The sequence below is a fragment of the Sus scrofa genome, chromosome 1, assembly GCF_054392235.1.
Source record: "Sus scrofa isolate SSC_HxYL_T2T_F1_AM1 chromosome 1, Sscrofa_HxYL_maternal_Yorkshire_Landrace_v2.0, whole genome shotgun sequence".
Lineage (NCBI taxonomy): Eukaryota > Metazoa > Chordata > Mammalia > Artiodactyla > Suidae > Sus > Sus scrofa.
In genome coordinates, this window is record NC_139383.1 from 248,592,044 (window position 1) to 248,611,526 (window position 19,483).

Genomic DNA, 19,483 nt, shown 5'->3' on the forward strand with positions numbered 1-19,483 from the left:
AGAGCTCACAGATCTGTGGCATGTTGGTGCCACAAGGCCTTCTTCCAACTCCTGACCCAGGAATCCTGGGCTTTTCCACACATCCCATCCCCTGCTGGGAAGCCTGGGAAGAGTCCCGAACCTTCTGCCCCAGGCTTCTGCTTTCTGGCCCGGGCAGCAGACAGGGTCTGAGGGTCTCATAAAGGAGGAGGGTCCTACGACGAAGACCAGAGCCTGCCCGAGGTCAGAGGGGCCCGAGGGCCCTGCGTGGTCTCTTGAGCTTCTGAAACCTCTTCCCTCCCCAAGATGGCTCCCATGGAGTCTGCAGGGCTGGGGCTCTGGCCTGCGAGGAGGGGAGGAGGGAGCTGGCAGGAAAGAGAGCAGAGCTAACACAAGGGGGCGGGGGAGTGGATGTGAGAAAAAGAGAGTGAGAGCTGGACCAGGAGATACAGGGGAAGTCTCAGTAAACAGGATAGACACAGGGGCAGATAGCGCTGGACGGGATGCACCCCCTAAACAAAAGTCCCAGGGAGAGACACAAAGACAGAGGAGCCAGGCACCTCCAGAGAGAGGGATGGACCTAGTCATGACAGGAGCCCCTGCCCAATGCCCCCAGACCTCTCCACGAGGGTTGTGTGGGCCTTGGCATCTTTTGAAAAGGACAGGCCCCTTCCTGTGCCCTGCTCAGGCAGAGGGCCGTCCAGGGCCCAGAAGTGCCACCTGCAATGTACCCTCCACTGCCCAGAAAGAAGCTTCTGGCCCCCAGAGTCCACACTGGTGCTGGATTGGCCGGCTTTCTGGGCTAGTGAAAGGGATTCGCACTCGGCTGACCTCAGTGTGTTCAGGGCCTTTCAAACTGGGGGGATGAGGGGAGGGGGAGGTCGAGGGGACCTGAATGGGGGCCCTGGAGACGGCGGAAGGAGGCCCCATCCGAGATCAAAGGCCCAGGAAGGAACAGAGGGTCTGGGACTGCCCTTTCACCCATGGCCGCTATTCACAGCGCTGCCTGCTCTGCCAAGTCCGCCCACCACCACCTCCTGCAGGCCTACCAGCCGGGGAGGCAGTGCCGTGGCTCTGTCCCCCAGGCCCGGCAGGATGCCTCAGGCCCACACCGCAGCTTTCTCCACGGAAACTCAGGACAGTTCAACCAAGAGACAAAGCTGCCTCTCAGGCTTGGGAGGCACCCTGGGCTGATGCTCAGCCATCCTCAAGCCCCCTGAGCACGGCTGTGCACCGGGCCCTGAGCCAAGGGGCCAGGCTAGGGATGGAAATGCAGGCGATGGGGCCCCACCAGCCAAGTGCACAGACTCAGAGTCAAACAGCAGGAGGGAAAACAAGTAGGAAGAACCACTTCCAGATGCCGCACTTGCTGCTCAGACTGGAACGGGTCTCAGAAGTCGCAGAGTCCAAAGCAGGACGCCTCCTTTGGCTCTTCTGCCCTTTATTTGTCCAGCCCTTGCTCACATCGCCAATGACGGGGGACTTACCACCTTTCCAAACCAACCTTGGCCCAGCCTGCCTGTTGTCTAAAGCTGTTCCTTGCCCTGAGCCATCATCTGTGTCCCTGTAGCTTCTTTTAACCAGCCTCGGCTCTGTCCTCTGAGGCCCCAGATTCCTTGTCCATCTGAGATTTGGACAAAGTGGTCACATCCCCAAGGCTGGTCTTGGGGGCAAATGTCCCAGGGAAGGTCCTAGAATTTCTAGACTAAAAGGGCCCTTGACAATCTCCTGGTCTAACAGTGTTCTAACTTGTTTCTTTTTGCTACAGATCTCTTTACTCAAATAGAACTTTCCGTGGAAGCCAAAAATACCACCAGAAACACTCCTGGTTGAGGGGACTAGAGACACCCTCCCCCCTACACACGCCATCCTCACTAATTGTGAACTGATTACAGGCACACGACAGATCCATTCCACCAAGGAGTGTTTATTGAGTACCTACTATGTGCCAAGCACCTGTATTCAAGCCATGGTATCCAATACAGAAGCTCGATAACACATGCAGCTACTGAGCCCTTGAAATGTGGCTAGGGCAATACTGGGGAACTCCATTTTTAAACAGATTTGAATTCACTTAGGTTAAAAACAAGCTACGTAAAAGATTTTTCTCTCTTGATAAAATGCCACTTCCTATGAGGGCCCTTCCCAGATGCGTTTGGTGGATGTCGGCCCCTCCCTGCTCCATCTTCCCACTCTGGTGTCACCCTCCCATCTGAGCATCACCCCACACACTGCCCGGTGGCGGGGAGGGGGCTTTGGGCTGGCCAGTCTTGTCCACCGGCCTGCAAGATCTCGAGCACAGACCTTCTGTCATGGTCCTCTCCCAGGGGCCTGGGCAGGAGCGTGGCACCAGGAAAGGCCCACGGGGTAAAATTCAAGTCCAAGTAGGAGACGACTGAGCCAGAGCTGAGCAAGCAACTCTGCCCCGGAGAGCCTCGTCACCTCACCTGAAATACGGGGACAAGAACCCTCAGCCATCTTCCTCCTGGTCCTGTATGGTTGCACCTGCCCCCGGCCCTTCCCTCAGGCTGCTGAGGGCTCCTGAGGAAAACGGTGCCGGTCTGCAGCCTCAAGAGCCAGCCCTCTAGTGCACCAGCACATCTGTGTTTCCCTAGTGGCTGCTTCTGACTTTTTCACCACACTCTCAACAGCATCCGCCCTGCTACCCATGCCCTTCTGCTGGAAACTCTCCTCACACCATCCCTAGGCTCTGCCCAGGCTCAGGCTGCTCCACCTCCAATGCATCTCTCTGGAGGGACCGAGGGATCGCAGGTGGCCGGACAATGCCAGAGAACTATCGCCACTCCTTCCTATCCCCCGGGCCACCCCAGCTTTCTGGCGTTGCCAACATCATGGAACTGCCTGGGACCTTGGTTTCCTCCCCCATCAAAAGAGGGTGGCAATCTCTGCCTCTTCAACTCCCCCCCTGAAGCCAAGGCAAGGATGCAGGGAGATATAAAGGAAGAATGGGAAAGGGCAGTCACTTGAGTCTTGGTGACAGGCGATGGCTGCAGGGGAGAAATCAATGCCCTGGACCGCACAGCATGGGGACTCTTGCTCAAGGGCTTTTCATTGCCAAGCTTCTGCCAGCATTTTATCAGCTGTATTCTTCATAGTGAGTACAAGAGAAGGTGCCTCTTCTAGTTTATTCCTCCTGGGGACGTTTCATTACAGCAGTTTTGCTGTCCTCTTTCCAGGCAGTTTACTGATGTCAGCAAGGGCGCGTCTGCCCACCTCTCTGCCTAAGGACACCCACTCTCAGTGATGCAGGGGGCAGGCGGTGGGGGGGGGGGGGCTCTGCTTGCTGCTCGGGCCCCTTAATCTTCCCGATCCTATAAACTGCCAGGACCATCAGATCATTCTACCTCAGCCGCAGACCACAGACAGGATCCCCTCCCAAGTCTTTCTGGGCATCAAGGCTCAATTATAAATTCCCAAACGGAAAAGATCTCAAAGATCATCCAGTCTCACGTCTGACTCTTGGTACTCTTTGGCAGCAGATCAGAAAATCTCCACCTAGGATTTATGAACATACCTCTAGTGACAGGGGACTCACTACCTTCTGAGGCAGCCTTTTTTTGCCCTAGACCACTCTCATATGTACTTATTTTAATTCTGAGCTGAAATCTCTGCATCTGCCACACACTGGCCTTCAAAGCCACCCAGCAAAATCTCATTCCTCCAGTTTCCATGTCAGCCCTCCTAATAGTTGAAGGCAACAATTCAGTCCTGCTCATTCTTCTCTTCTTGGTACCAAAACATCCCTGAGAGCCTTGAGGTGTGCTCCAAATGCGTCTCCATCCAGGTTATACCCATCTGGATGGATCCCAATTTGTGACTATTTCCCTCAAAGGGCAATAACCCAAGTGGGCCACAACCCCCAGGAAGGATCCACCCAGCACAGAACAGTCTAGACAAACAACACCTGGATTCTGACCACTCTGTACCTTCTCAAGCAGCCTGAAAAGCTAGAGTGACCGCTGATCAGAGACTGAAAGCCAATACGGCACCCCCACAAACACAGAGACACATTCCCCCAATTCAGGACCTGTCCGTTTGGATGGTAAACATGAAACTTGATTTTTTTCTTCTCCTCCATATTCTCTGCCCGGATCCCTCATCCTCTGAGGGAGCCTCACATACTGGCCCCTCCACGTGATCAAACACACCGGGGCCCCAACATGGGCACATCTGCTGAGAGTCCAGGTGACAACGGGAGAGAAGATGACACCATCAACTCCATAAACCAGTAGAGATGGTAGGCCCACCGCCTCCTGCCGTAACACAGCACAGCCACCCACTGCGTTAAAGACTTCTGACATCTGCTCCGAGTGTCAGGAGCGGGAGAAAGAGGTGAGGCCGCTTCCAAAGCCATGCATCATCCCCCATGAATCCCCCACAGCTCCAAACAGAGGCACAGGCCCAGTTCCTGCATGGCCGGGAACACACAGACCACAGGCCAATCCACCGCGGGCTGACTCAATTTTCTAGTTACAGATCTTAAGTACTTAGGCATGTGCTCACGAGAACATACATCGCTTACAGGGAGCCGAGAAAGGGAATTGTGCCGAGGAACAGAATAATTGAATCAAGATTTCTGTCACGCTGCTCTCAGGCCCTACACCATGGCCTTTTTTTTTTTTTTTTTTTTTTTTTTCCTTCCTTTTTTTCTCCTCTCCTGACCAAGGTTTTACAGCCTCCCAGGGAGTCGGTTCTCCTCTCAAACCCATTCCTGTCAGCCAGCGCTGGCAGCCCATCCAGGGAAAGGAGACTCAGGTTAAAGTGGGCCCTGGGTCCAGGACAGGGGTGGCCCTGCTCCGGAGGGTGGAGAAAAACCAACAGGGAAGATTGTCATCTAGGTAATGCCCGGGAGGCCCCTGCACCCCTTCCTTCCAAGGCCCAAGGGCACAGAGGAGAGGATGATTTAACTTCCTCGCTCCCTCCATCACCATGCGCCAGATCTCTTCTGGGAGAGAGGTGCTCAGGCCCTCAGAGAACCCACCCGCTGACCCGCCATCGCCGCGTGTGTCCCTCTGACTCTGCCGGGCTCCTCCCTCACCCCCAGGACTCCCCACCAAAGGGGACTCTGACGCTGCGCCCAGACCTTCCACACCCTGCCCTCAGGCGCCACATCTGCACACACAAGGGCCTCTTAGAGGCCACAAAGCACAGAAAGAAAGGGCTCTGCCTTCTTGGAGGGCTCAGCTTCTTCCCTGCGGACCGCGAAGGGCCTGGGCCTGGCGCCTCCAGGGCTCGGCAGGTAAGGAGGTGCTCAGCGGGCATCTGTGCTTCCGCCCTGAGCCCCTGAAACAGATCCCGCCGGTCCATCCCCGACGGCGGCCAGGGGCTTCGCTTACCTTCGTCTCTCTTGCGCTTGTTGGTGTCGGCGCTGGGGGAGGTGATGCCCAGGATGCCGCTGATGGAGTAGGAGGAGCCGGCCGAGTCCGTGCTCACCGAGGACACCTGCGTCACGGAGCCCGTGGACACTGCGCAGAGGGAGAGGGCAGTCAGGGCCCGGCCGGCGGGTGGCTGGTGAGGTGGGAGGTTGGGCCCCAGCCAGCGGGCACTCCCCCTAGCGGGCTGGGGCGGCTCGGAGAGGGCTGCCCGGGCAGGGCGCCTGTGTGCCGAGGACACGCGCCCTGGAACAGTGGCCGTACCTGGGTGATGAGAGCGGCCCTGGGACCCCTTACCCAGGTTCTCTGCGGGGAGGTGGGGGCGGTGAGTGGGGAAGATGGGCAGCAAAGAGAACTGACGGAGCAGAAGGGAACACGGAACATTCGGTGGCTCAACCGGGTGCCTATCCAAGGATGCAGGAAGCGGGGGGGATGGAGCAGAGAAAGAGGGGAACCAGGGCCCTCCACCAGCCAGTCTAAAAACAACCTGCTCAATAGGCAGGATCGCTCCCCCCTTGCATATCCATCCATCCACTCAGCCATAAATATCTGCACACACATGCATACAAGCCAACAAAATGCCAAATGGCAGACTGTCTCTTCTTTTTATAGTTCCTTACTGTCTTTCCTCCGGCCAGTTTACCTGCATTTTAATATTTGATGTTAATTATGTAATATACTCTATATCATATATAGTATGTATCCTATAGTATGTATATATTATCACATATAATAATGATAACTTTTTCTGAGAACTTACTCTCTGCTAGCCATTCAGGCATTATCTCATTTCATTCTGAGAATAAGCTAATAAGCTAGGTCACGTTGTTATCTCACTGGAAAGTAAGGGAACCCAGGTTTAGAGAAGGTAAAGGACTTTCCCAAGGTCACACAGCTGATACGAGGCAGAGTGGTGACTGGAACCCAAGAACTAAAGTCTTAACCGCTGTAGTAATCTGCTCCTCACTAATGAATAAAGAAAAAACAATAACATGCTTTACATTAATACAGTGCTTTTCATTTGATGCTTGCATACCTATTAATTGCTATTAATCACCCCCATTTACCAAATGAGGAAAATGAGTCTCCACAAGACAAAGCGATTTGCTCAAAGTCATTTAGACGATAAGCAGTAACATCAGGACTCAGCCTTGGGTCTACGGATTTAAAGTCTAGGTTTCTTCTGCCCAAAACGTGGGCAGAAGTTGGTCACTTACTGTGACAGAGACCAGGTCTCTAAGTTCCTGAGAATAAGAATAGGGAAGGGGAGGTTTGTGCAAGTTTCACATTAACTCCTAGCCCCTGATCCAAGGGGAAAACCAGGGTCCTCTCAAGCCTTGCAGCTGAATCTCCATTCCTGAGTGGAGGGAATTCTTTCTTGGTTCATTAAAACCTGCAGACCAAAAAACCTCAGACACATTTCTATCGACTGTAACTAGCTGGGGGCAGGTGGAGCTGCTTTTGACTCTGATGCGTAGGAAAGTATTAGAAATGGCGGTGAGTGCTTGAGAAACTCTTTGTTGCTTTCCTTGGAGCACATCCAGCTCTCGCTCCTACAGACCTAAAGGGAACAGGGCCTTTCTTCTCATATTTGAGTTTGATTTTAGATCTTCCTTAGGAGACACAGAAGTAGAAATCGTTAACTTCTCTTTTCCTTCACCAGAAGAAGCTCCTCAAAATAGATTTATGCAAATCTCACAACCTGTTCTGTATTAAGGTGCAAAGAACAGAGGAAGAAAGAGGCTCACAAGTCGTTTGGTACTTAAAACAACAACAACCCCACATAACCAAGGCTCACCATGTTGCTGACAGAGCTAGTGACATTTAGTCCAGTTATTTTGTGATCGCACTCGGCTCCAAAGACCCAGGTTCCAACTCTGGCTCCATCACTTACTGGCCATGTGACCTTGGGCTTGTTATTTCATTTCTCTAAAGCTTCCATATCCTCACTCCTCAATTCGTTTGTAAGTTATAAAGGGTTGTACACACATAAGATATGGTTTTTATACAGATTTCTGGGACAAGGCATTCTGCTGACTGACAAGTGGAATTATTCCTCTAATCCAAATGAAAGAACATTATCAGTTACTTTAGTCTTTTGGGTTTGTTTGTATTTTTATGGCCTCACCCACGGCATATGGAAGTTCCTGGGCCAGGGACTGAATCCCAGCCACAGCTGTGACCTACGCTGCAGCTGCAGTAACTTTGCTAGATTCTTAAACCCACTGCACTGGCTGGGGATTTAGCCCATGCCTCCTCAGCAGCCTAAGCCACTGCAATCAGATTCTTAACCCACTGCACCACAGCAGAAACTTCATCAGTTACTTGAGTTTGATATTCATTGCCACGGGACCTGAAATAGTTAAAGCTGCAGGTGAAATCCTAGCCACACTTCCCCAGAAAGCCTTCCTCAACGCCTTTCATCCCAGCTCAACAGAGCTAGTTCTTCCCTCTCTTCTCCTCCCACAGCAGGCTGGACTTTCTTCTTGAGGCTTATCTCAGTGTTCTGCAAACTTTCCTTTGCTACCTAGCCCCACCACTGCCCCCGTCATAGCCAGGGCTTTTTGAATGAATTACTAAACAAAGCATTACTTTATGCAAGGTAGCCATTCTGCTTTTATCCAAAGAGGCAACGATGAAGAATCAGAGACCTCAGAAAGCACTTGGTTTGTGCCTCTAGATCCACAAATGGGGAAACTGAGGCTCAGAGAGGGGAAAGGACTTACACAGTTCACTGGGTGAGGGAATGACGAAGCTGGGACTATAAGCTGGTCTCTGCCTGCCTCCCATCACTGTGGGAAGTTCAGTTAAAGGCGGAGCAATAAAGGGTTCACAACCTTTGTATAATTAAGGTGTCATTAAGCAGAATTGACAGGCACTGTGGCAACCAGAACTGTCAGAGGCTTGCTGAATGGTGGCCCACTTTCTTAGAATAAGATTCCCCCCATCTAACCAGAGGTGTTTCCTGTATACCAGGTGGAGAAATGATATATTATGAGAAGACACCCATCACTGTCATCTCACGATCTTTGCAGGGAAGGGAAGGCAGGGAAAACCTTTGAGCTTCTGAGTAGTGGGAACTGTGACTCCCATCCTTACGAGTCACGGTCATTCTCAGACTTCACCGTGAGTGTCAGGACCCCACGGGCAGCCCTTGACAGTTCGCAGAGCATATGAGATCGAAGCAAGAGAGAGAGAAAGAAAGTTTGGGAAGTTTTGCCACATCTTCACTCAAGACTGCAAGTGCACAAAGAATTGTAGAAGGGCTGGTTGATAGAAGAAAAAAAAACACATTCAAAACTACTTACTGACTAATGATGCAGAAAATGTTATGAATAAGTATCCCTTTCTTGATTTATTACTTTAATTATCTGACATTCTATAGACCCCCATTAGTGGATTTTTTTTTTTTTGGCTTAGATTTCAATTTTCTGTCTCATGGTGAAAGCTATTTATCATAATAATCAGTAAAATTCAAAACCTTTTAGCAGTATTTATAAAATTCATTTACCAGGTTCAGCCCTTGGAGAATGACAAAGAAGGCGCATTAGTACGTGTGCCGAAGTGTTTTATGTAGAATTATCTGTCCATAAGAATGATTAAAAGTTCTTTAGAGTATTTGGAACCCATTAGATTTTTAAATTTTTTTTTTTAAAGTTCTTCTTACCTATGCTGTGACTGGAAGCGGGGACCGGCTGGTTGGGTGGCTGCTGTACTTTTGTCCGGATGATCCTGTGGGAAATTGGGGGAACAAAATAAATGGCTATTTACCATCACAGAGGAGGAGAGATCTCAACTAGCAATGTGTGGACAACCCGCAAACCCATGGGTTTGGGGTCCTGGGGCAAGCTGGGACAGAGGTGGGGGGAGATTATGAACCCAGGTTGGGAGTTGGGGATTTGGAAGAATGAGAGATTAGTCCTAACTCAGCCCTTATCTCCCTGAGTGTCTTTGGGTAAGTTGCACCCTTCTCGGTAACTCAAATGCCTCTTCTGTAGAAAGAGTTGAATGTATTAAGAGGCATCCTGCTCCTGTTCTCAGGAGGGGCTCCAGCTCCATAAGAAACTCACTGAGTGAATGAGAAAGTTCCTTCCCTTCCCTGGATCTCAGCCTCTCATCTGGGGAATGAAGGCACTGAACCAGGTCCCCTCCCGGTCCCCTGACAGCTCTCACTCTGGTTTCTCTTCCTTAGAGAGCCATGGAGAGAATAAACATCCCTGCCCGTCAGAAATGATCAAGGGGGTGGGGGGACGTGTACGTTGCTATGAAACTAGAAAGGGTTAAAGGGCTTCCAGGAGAGGTCTGGCTTTACTAAGAGAAAGCCCAGATTATACAAAACCTCAGAGGAAAGGCTCCAGGGGCTGGGAGCCAAGGGCTTCCTGGCCTGTCTTTACAGAGACCTTGCTCCAGTTCTAATATGAACTTGATCGTGACCCTGAGCAAGTCCATTCCAGTGTGCGCCTCAGTGCAATGAAGGAGTTGGAACAGACCACTGTTTGCTTACTCTGAGTAATTGAATCCTTTGGGGGGAAGAAAAAACTTTTTCATTATAAACCAACTATAATAAAAATAAATAAATAAAAATCTTAAAAAAAAAAAATCTTATGGAAAAACCCAGTATGTAAAATGGATAAGAGCAGCAACACCTTCCCTTTGCTACCTGGCAGCTCTGATGTCCGTCCACAAAAACTTGGGTTCTGAGAGGCTTAGTCTGTAAATTTCCATCAGGGACAACACATGAGGCTTCTGCAAGACCCCAAGCCCCAGAGCAGCTGACCAGGGCTGGGCCAAAAGTACCTTTGGGGACTTACTGTTGTGGCTCAGCAGTAAGGAACCTGACTAGTATCCATGAGGATGCAGGTTCAATCCCTAGCCTCGATCGGTGGTTTAAGGGATTAGCTGAGAGCTGCAGTGTAGGTTGCAGACTCAGCTCAGGTCCCTCATTGCTGTGGCTGTGGCGTAACCTGGCAGCTGCAGCTCCAATTGGACCCCTATCCCAGGAAGTTCCATAAAAAGCAAGAAAAAAAAGTCCCTTTGGGGTCTACGAGAGAGTTCCTTCTCCGGCATTTGGGAGAAAGGTGGATGGTAAGAAAATGCACAGCTTCTTTGGGAAAGTTCTATTCCAGCCTCCAACTGTGACCTTTTGAAAGCATATTTATTAGAGTTTTTCCTATTTATAATAGTACTTTGTGCTCATTGCAGACTATTCGGAAAACAAGCATAAAGAGGACATCTAAAACCACATTCCTTTACCCTAGCATTCCTCGGCATACATGGGAATATCTGGCTATATCTATTTTCTTTTAACAAAATCAGGATTAAACCAGGTATACAGTTGTGTGTCCTGCTTTTTTCACTCAACATTCCACAAGAAGCTTTTTCCCGTTCCAGACCATACTCTGCAGAGGGTTGTTTCAAGCTGCACTGGTCTCCAGCTTGCGCACACAGAAAGGAAGAAGAGAAGTGGCAGGTGCCTCCCCTGAATCTCACCAGGCCGTGGCCACTGATAGCCTGGAATGGATGTTTCTGTTCACACGGCAGCCCAGCCACAGGCCCTCTGAAGCCCAGGCCGCTTGAGCTCAGCAAAGAGCCTTTTGCCCTTTTCTGATGAGTCAGCATATGTGTTGCCTCAAATACACTCAGAGTATTTGTTTGTTTTCTCCAATATTCAAACCACTTGTTTGGAAGAAACAAACATGGTTTGTTATTAACAAAGATGTGGGAGTGAGGCAGTATTTTTGATTGGAATTAAGCTAGCATCCAACCTAATTTTTGGATCTCACCTTCTCTGTATACTGTATGTGTGTCTACAGAGACAGAGTTAGGTGTGTGAATATATGGATATGCCAGGTTTAAATATTGTTTGTCTATATTATGGCTTATGTATAGTCAAACACATGGAAAAACAGATCTTAACTATTTCCTGTTGAAGTCCAGCATAAGTCCTAACTTCAAAGCATTGTCTTGCCATCACCTTTGTACATAAGAAAGCAAATTATGTTTTATTTATTTTTCTCTAAATATATTTCTAAATCAAAGAAACTCATGGACTTGGAGAACAGACTTGTGGTTGCCAAGGGGGAGGAGGAGGGAGTGGGATGGACTGGGAGTTAGGGGTTAGTAGATGCACACTATTGCCTTTGGAAGCAATGAGATCCTGCTGTATAGCACTGGGAACTGTATCTAGTCCCTTGTTATCGAGCATGATGGGGGACAATGTGAGAAAAAGAATGTATATATTTGTGGGGAGGGGGAGAGAGACTGGGTCACTTTGCTGTATAGTAGAAAATTGACTGAACACTGTAAACCAACTATAAGAGAAAAAATAAAAATCATTTAAAAAAAGAAAGAAATGTATATTTCTAAATCATTGGCAAAACATTATCAAGTGTCATAAACTATTGAAAGGTATCTGCAGCAGAGTGAACAGACTCCAGAACCAGACTTCTAGAGTTTGAATCCCAGTTTTGCAATTTGCCAGCTGCGTGATCTTGAGTAAATTACTTAACCTCTCTGTGCCTCAGCTTCTTCATCTGCAATATGGCACTAGGAATCATTCCCATGCCATAGTGTTATTACAAGGATCAAATTAATTAAGTGGCTGCGGCACAGTAAATTCTCAATAAATGTTAAGTTATTATTTTCACTGGTATCTTCATAAAGATTAATGACCAGCTTCGACCTTAAAAGGTTCATATTTTCCACAAACACCTTAAAAACTCAAGATCTCCTTGGCAATTGGGGAAGAGAAGGTCATCCCCACACCCTATTTTGGGATTGTAGTGGGGCTTTCCTTTATGGGGGAGACTTGAATTGTAGGGAACCTTCCAAAGCTGTCCCCAGAGATAGAGATTTTGCACATCTGCTTGTAGCAGCTGCCAAGAAAAGAACAAAGAGCATCATCTTCCATTGAGAAGAAATGGGAGTGGGAAGACTAAGACTGTAATTAAACCATAGCAATTCTTAAAAAAAATTTTTTTAATTAAAAAATTAACATGCAATCATCAGGACTTACAACAAGAGCCATGATCTGGACCTTCTCTAAACCAATGATAATCGGGACTAATTGGCAGTCACCACTAAGAGGTGCAGACTTGACTTTGCTGATCACGAGCATGACCCTACATCCTAGATGGTCCAATAGAGAAGGAAGCTCAGCAATCAATGAACTCCTACAAGTGAGTAAACTAAAGCCCAGAGTGCTCAAGTGACCTGCCCAAGGTCACCCAGCAAGTCAGTTCCCACGCCTGAGCACTTTTCTTTGAGCCACATTCAAAGGAAGTGGTCCCTCTGCTAAATATTTCCCATGTGAAACAGAAAGACTGTTTGAGTTCAAAATCCATTGAGAATCTAAATATTCAAAGTCTACAAAACTTTAGATATTACAAGCGTGCCTAAGGAACCTACTTCAACATGACCCAGCCTGCTTCAAAAGGCTATGTCTTCTCACCATCATCCCCAGCCCCCATCTTCTCACCACCAGATACAAAATTCCATTGAAAGAAAAAATCGTGGTGTCTTAAAAAAAAAAATGAGTTCCCGTCGTGGCGCGGCAGAAACGATTCCAACTAGGAACCATGAGGTTGAGAGTTTGGTCCCTGGCCTTGCTCAGTGGGTTAAGGATCTGGCGTTACTGTGAGCTGTGGTGTAGATCGCAGATGTGGCTCTGATCCTGCATTGCTTTGGCTCTGGTGTAGGCTGGCAGCTGTAGCTCTGATTAGACCCCTAGCCTGGGAACTCTTCCATATGCCCTAGGTGTGGCCCTAAAAAGCAAAAAAAAAAAAAAAAGAAAGAAATGAGATTATTAGGGCTGAAGAAATACCCACGTCTACTGCACTGATCCAACGGCCATCGGCACAGTAAGAATCTTGGGCCATCAGCTGTGTTAAAGAATCCAAAAACCGAGGGTCCAACTAAGCCAAGCTGAGAGAGAGCCCACAGCCCACAGGTGACACTCAGGCCTGTGACTGATGTGGAGAAGAAAGAGGGGAGGGATGAACGATCCCAGGAGGCTGGCTGCCCAAGTTAGGATGAAGAGCAGAGCTGACAAATGGTCATCTCCGAGCTATATCCATCCCTGGACAAATTTTGTTTGGCCTGCATGGTACCTTGATTTTCATTTGAATTAGTCACCAATAGTGGTAAGCTGAGAGCTTTTATATACATACATGGATTTCTAGCTTCTCTTGAAAAATTAAAACACCCAGCAATACTAACCCCACGTTCTCACAGGACAAGCACCAGTTGGTGCTAAAGAGGGCTGGCCTGGGAATAGTGGCTGGGAATGCCACTCAAGGTTTGCCACCACTTGGCCCCTGATTTAGAGCCATGGGACTGGAACAGATGAAGGAAGACTCCATTCCACCGAGCACTGGGGTCAACTCTGGGACAGTCACCCCCAAGTGACATTCAGACTGGATGCCAGGAATCCCTCGTGCAGGTTATACGTGGGATGCCAGCAGGTATATGTCCTGAAGGAGCCACATAAACATGATAGTTTCTGTCCCTGGAAATTTCCTGCAAGCCCAGCAGAACTAGTTCACTGTTGGTCAACCCATGTCAGCCATGGTTTTCCAGGCAGGTCCCCCAGAAGGCAGCAAGAAGGCACGTACTTCTAGGGGTGGAGGGTGGAGATGACCACGGGGCTACCAGAATAGCTACAAATCCAGCCTCCACTCCCTCCCGAGCTGTTTGAAGTAGTGGAAGAGTGAGACACATTGCCCTCCCTCGTAAGCAGAGGCTGTGAGAGGGAGCTATAGACCCCCTTATACAATTATATTTGCAAGACAGTTACTTAAAAGCTGCATCCATTTGAATGCAGTGGGATCTTTATATGGAAAATAAAACCATGTGCTGGGAAGACTCAGGCTGGGGGTGGGAGGTTCAATACAGCAAAGTCTGTCCCACATTCAGTTGATTTGCATCGCAAGGTCTGTTGCTAAAGACACCAAAGAGCTCGCACTGAAGAATGTGGTGAGGAGGCAGAGAGTGCTCCCGGGAGGAGCCCCAGAGAGGAGCACACAAAAGGGCTATAGGTCACAGAGGAAGCCTGCAGACAGGCAGCAAAACATACTGGCTGCGAGGCCCGCAGCTGGGCAGAAAAGGGAGTGGGACAGTGGTCGGAGTTTTGCCCTCTCCTCACAGATGCTCAGTTCTGTCCTGGCAGAGTCCTACAGGGGAGTGGTGGAAAGAGACAGCCCTTCTCCTACCATCAGGGGACCGGGGCTCTCCTCCCATCTCTGGCTCAAACGCATCATTCCCGTGCATTCCCCATCTGGGCCTTAGTTTCTATACTTGTCACAAAGGCAGGTTAGGCCTTGAGGATTGGAGGAGATCACAGATATGGAAGCAACTCAGAGGCACATCCAGCGGAGCCACCGGGCCACTGATAGGGACTGGGACACTCTGAGGCCAGCCCTGGCACCAGCATCGGGCAATCTGACCCTCCCCTTCGTGGCTCCAGGCACGAACCATCTGCTGAGCCTTATTTCCCTAGACCCTCACTCAAGGACCCCCTTTGCAGCCTTTGCCACATCTTATAATCACTGTGCTCTCTTTCCTTCATGTGTTTTCTTTTAAATAACTTACTTTTTGACTTGGACTATTTTTATAAGGCAATCTTTACTATAAATGGGGGAGGGCAGGGTGGATCATAAAGTTCACACTCACTGGTTTAAGGTGCCAGTTATATTTTTCTAAAGTACCTTCAAATAAATTCATCACAAAACAGTTTTCCTCCTTGCATAGCAGAGGAGAGAAGTTGGGGCCCTGCGAATGAATTGCGCTTGTCCTGCAAAGGCATTTTCTCATTGACCTTAGTTGTTTCAAGATACGGGGATTTGATATACTCACACACACGCATATATGCAACACACAGTCCTAGTTTGTGGCTTCTCTTTAAGAATGGAAGAAATAAAAAAAAAAAAAAAACCTGGCTACCACCGGGCCCACATTCCTGGCAGCATTCAGCTGGAGCGGACAAGCAACTGCTCCTTCCATAGCGCTTGTATTCCTAGTTTGCCATAGACCCCACCTTTCTCTGTTGTCTCATGCCCGGGCTGCTTCCCTGCTGCATCATCTGCCTGGCCCCACACTGGCATTAGAGTCCATGACTGCCACAGGCAACCTAAGTTATCCTTTAAACCACAGGGATGTCCTAGACTGAAAAACCTGCGGGTCCCCAGAGCCTGACCACAGCTGGGGTGGAGGCTCTTCTGCAAAGCACGCTGATGACTCCATTGCTGCTCTCAGCATCACGAGTCTCACTCCACATTAGGGCTTTTGGAGACCATGTCGGGGGACGTCACAATGCTCCATGTCATGGAAATCCTTCAAAGAGCAGGAGTTATTCCCTCCAAACCCACCACAATAGCGGCTGCCTCTCCAGCAATGCTGTGCCTACATCGGGCTGTCCAGGCTTTTCAGTGAATGCCAGACAGGCTCCCTCCCTGAACAAGGGGGCCCTCCAGAACAGAGACTAAGAGATTCTGTTCCCTTCTCTCCTGGTAGCACCTTGAGGAAGATCAGAGCCAAGGTAAAATTTGCTGAGAGAGAGAAAAAACAAAACAAAAAACAAAACAGGCTAATGGTTTCTGAAATAGCAGGACTCAAAACATCAACGCCTACACCCTCATGGTGATTCTCTGCATCCGAGTTATCACAGAAGGAACAACTGCCAGGACCAGAGGGGATCTCAGAGACATTCTGGCCTGACCGCTTCGTTCTGCCGGGGGTGAGGGGTCCCCTATGCCCAGACCGGCTCTGCACTGACAAGAGTAGGGCCTGACCTTGGAGAAATGGGAACTGTTCAGGTTTTCAGTCTGCTGGCTCCTCTTTTCTTTGTGGAGTTTAGAAAACAATCATTTCTGTCATCTCACAACTTCATCCTTGACTCTATGTGTTTCATTTCCATTGAAACCCATCTCCAGTAGAAAACTTTTAGGAATTCTCATTTTGAAGCTCTGAGAGCTCCACTGAATGTATTCTAGACAAGACTGGAAAGGAGAAGGAGCTCCCAAGAAGAAGATCCCATGCCTGGTACTCATAGTATTTCTCTGGTTTTTTTCTCTCCAGGGGTAAGATTTGGGGCAATTGGGAAAAGGGCAACCCCTTAACTCCACGGCATCTTAGTATCCTGGATGTCACTCTTGGAGGCCACAGGCTCCCATCAGAACCACCAGGGTCCTGGGCTCTCAGAGAAAGGAAGAGCTCTGTCAAGAGCACACCATAGGGAGTTCTCTGGTGGCCTAGCAGTTAAGGATCTGGCATTGTTACTACCATGGCTCATGTCACTGCATGTTCAGTCCCTCATCCCAGGAACCTCCACATGCCATGGGTGCGACCAAAAAAAAAAAAAAAAAAAAATCACAGGCTATGTCTGCAGCAAAGCTGGCAAAAGGAGCTACTAAAATCTTCCAAGTCCAGGCTCTGTTCCCCACACTCAATGGCTCATCCTCTGCCCAAGCTGGAGGCAGGGATCTCCCTCCTGGGAAGCTCTGAATTGCGCCAGTGCTAACCTTGAGCTTTGGCTTGCAAGGAAGTGACATTTATGAAACTCTAACAGGAAAATTCACAGTTAAGTGCTCCACACACAGAGGCAGGTGGTGAAGGGAGTGAAGGCAATGACTCTGGGCTCAGGAGACTCTCCAGCAGCCAGGGTATTGGCCTGGCCTCCTCTCCCTGGGCTTAGGACTCATGCCCACTTTGGAGAGAAAGAAAGGGTGATAGAGAGACTCATCCAGCCCCATTAGCATCCCTCCTGTCTGATAACCTCTATGTGGTCTTGACAAGATCTTTAGAAAAGGCACATGCAGGAGTTCCCGTTGCGGCACAGTGGAAACAAATCGACTAGGAAACATGGGGCTGTGGGTTCAATCACTGGCCTTGCTCAGTGGATTAAGGATCCGGCGTTGCCGTGAGCTGTGGTATAGGTTGCAGATGCAGCTCGGATCTGGCGTTGCTGTGGCTGTAGCTCCGATTGGACCCCTAGGCTGGGAACCTCCAAATGCCATGGGTACAGCAAAAAAAGAAAAAAAAGAAAGAAAAGGCACATAGAGACCCCCAGGAACCCCCACCCTACCCAGACCTCTAGCCTCCCACAAACACCAGCCCTCACCTGTTGATGGAACTGACGCTGGGCACTGTGTCATTGTCACACACCCGTTCCGCAAGCAGTCGATCCCTGATCTCCCAGGCAAACATGGTGGGATTTTGGCGTTTATACTCAGCAATTTTTTCCACCACTTTGGGTGTGGCGACCTTTGGTTTGGATCCTCCAATTACCCCAGGCTTGATGCTCCCCGTCTCATAATACCTAGGACCCAAGGAAAAAGGAGCTTAACCTTGAGAAACCAGGAAAATACATGTTGATAACAAAATAGTGGACCACTCTGTCCAAGAAATATTCAGATCTTTGCTGTCCAATACAGTAGCCACTAGCCATATGTGGCTTTTGAACATTTGAAATAGGGCTCGGTTGAATTGAGATGCATTGTGGGTGTAAAATATATACCAGATTTTCAAAACTCAGTACAAAAAAGAAATGCATAAATCTCGTTAATGATTTTTCTATTTGTTACATGGTAAAATGATCATCTTTTTTATATACTGGGTTAAAAATATCATTAAAATTAGTTGTACCTGTTTCCTTTTTCCATTTTAAATGTACTACTGGAAATTTTTAAATGTCATGCATGGCTCACGTTACATTTCTATTGGACAGTGCTGGTTAAAATGCGATGCATTGATGATTTAATTAATTCTGTCACATCTATCTACCATTTACCATTTGAAGGTTTACAGAAAACTTTCAAGTCAGTTTTCCCATTTGATCCCCACAACATTTCTAAAACACATAAATGTTTTGAATGACAATGAATAAATAAATAGGTCCCTATCTACAAATATAAAACAGAGATCTATAGAGGTTAAACTGTCTGCCCAGGGTCACACAAGACCCAGTGGTAAACCAGGACTATGGCCCAGCCTCCTGAGCTAAAATTTCCCCAGAAAGCTGACTTGTGCCCTTCATGTGTCAGCTCTCCCTTCGTCTAAGAAGACTTGTCTACATACTGTGAAACCCTTCCCTAAGATGCAACTTTTTTCCATAAGAGAAAAACAATAACCCTAGTGTAAAATTTAAAAGGGTGTTGGACTCCAGAATTAACTGAAAATAGCAGTTATATATATGTCAAAACCCAAGCAATCAAAAAAAAAAAAAAAGCAAAACAAAAAAAAAAACCAGAAAACCACAAGTCACGGCAGCTTTTCCAGAGACCACCCCTGAGGTAAATCGCTGTTTCTAAGGACATTTCCATGCTATCAGCTCTTCCTCGTTAACACAAATAGGATGTCAGGGTTTTACAATAAAACCGAGACCAGGGAGAAGAGTGCCATGAAAGATCATTTCAGGGGAAAAAAATTACTTCATTCCTTTTCTGAGCCTGAGCCTTCACTGGATGTCTCTCTCAACATTTACAGAGGAATTCTTGACTTCCTCTTGCAAAGGAGATGATCATGCAGTTGAAAAAAAAATTTTAATGAAAAAGACATTTTTAGAAATGTTTAAACCAAACCAGAGTTTATATAGTAGGTAAGGGAAAGTGGTGATTCTCCCAAGGGCTGGTAACCGATAACAGTGACTGGTTGCAGTTAAAGAGATGCTGAAATGCTCAGCCTAGGTAAGTCTGGTTAGGGCCAAGTTAGTGACTATTCTAGAAACAGATGAAATAATTTGGGAGCAGTGATGTGGATATGCAAATTCCATTTTTCATTGAGAAGAGTGAGTCATGTACAAATTTGGATCACAAAGCAAAACTCAACCTGTCCTCACTGTTTCTGTAATTGCTGAAAATGTGTTAGTAGTCGAAAAGAGGGTTTTTCAAAAATATCCAAGAAATCGCTTTTTTGCCCGAAGTCTAAAAAAGTATCTGAATGGAAAGCACACAGCAATCTCTGCAGCCTCCAATTATCCTTTCAACTTTACAATAGAAAGTCATTCGTTACTATCAACACAATGACGACGACGACTCATTCTTTAGGCACAGTGCTTTACAGTTTACAGAGTCTTCCTTGAATTATCTTGATCCTCAACCAATCCTGAGAGGCCAGCA

General features: G+C 48.2%; 1 protein-coding gene across 9 annotated transcripts in view; it reads right to left on the reverse strand.

Annotated features, from left to right (window-relative positions):
• The window catches only part of PAX5 (paired box 5), a 212,210-nt gene that overhangs the window by 175,731 nt on the left and 16,996 nt on the right, over window positions 1-19,483 (reverse strand). For all 9 annotated transcript variants that reach the window (XR_014824167.1, XR_014824178.1, XM_003122019.7 and 6 more), the window contains 3 exons: window positions 17,488-17,685; window positions 9,040-9,104; window positions 5,337-5,465 (listed from right to left, as the gene is read on the reverse strand). Coding sequence is in view for 7 of the 9 variants with exons in the window: in XM_003122019.7 (XP_003122067.3) it covers window positions 5,337-5,465; window positions 9,040-9,104; window positions 17,488-17,685 (392 nt within the window). In the remaining 2 variants the exon portion in view is untranslated. The remainder of the gene's footprint in view (window positions 1-5,336; window positions 5,466-9,039; window positions 9,105-17,487; window positions 17,686-19,483) is intronic.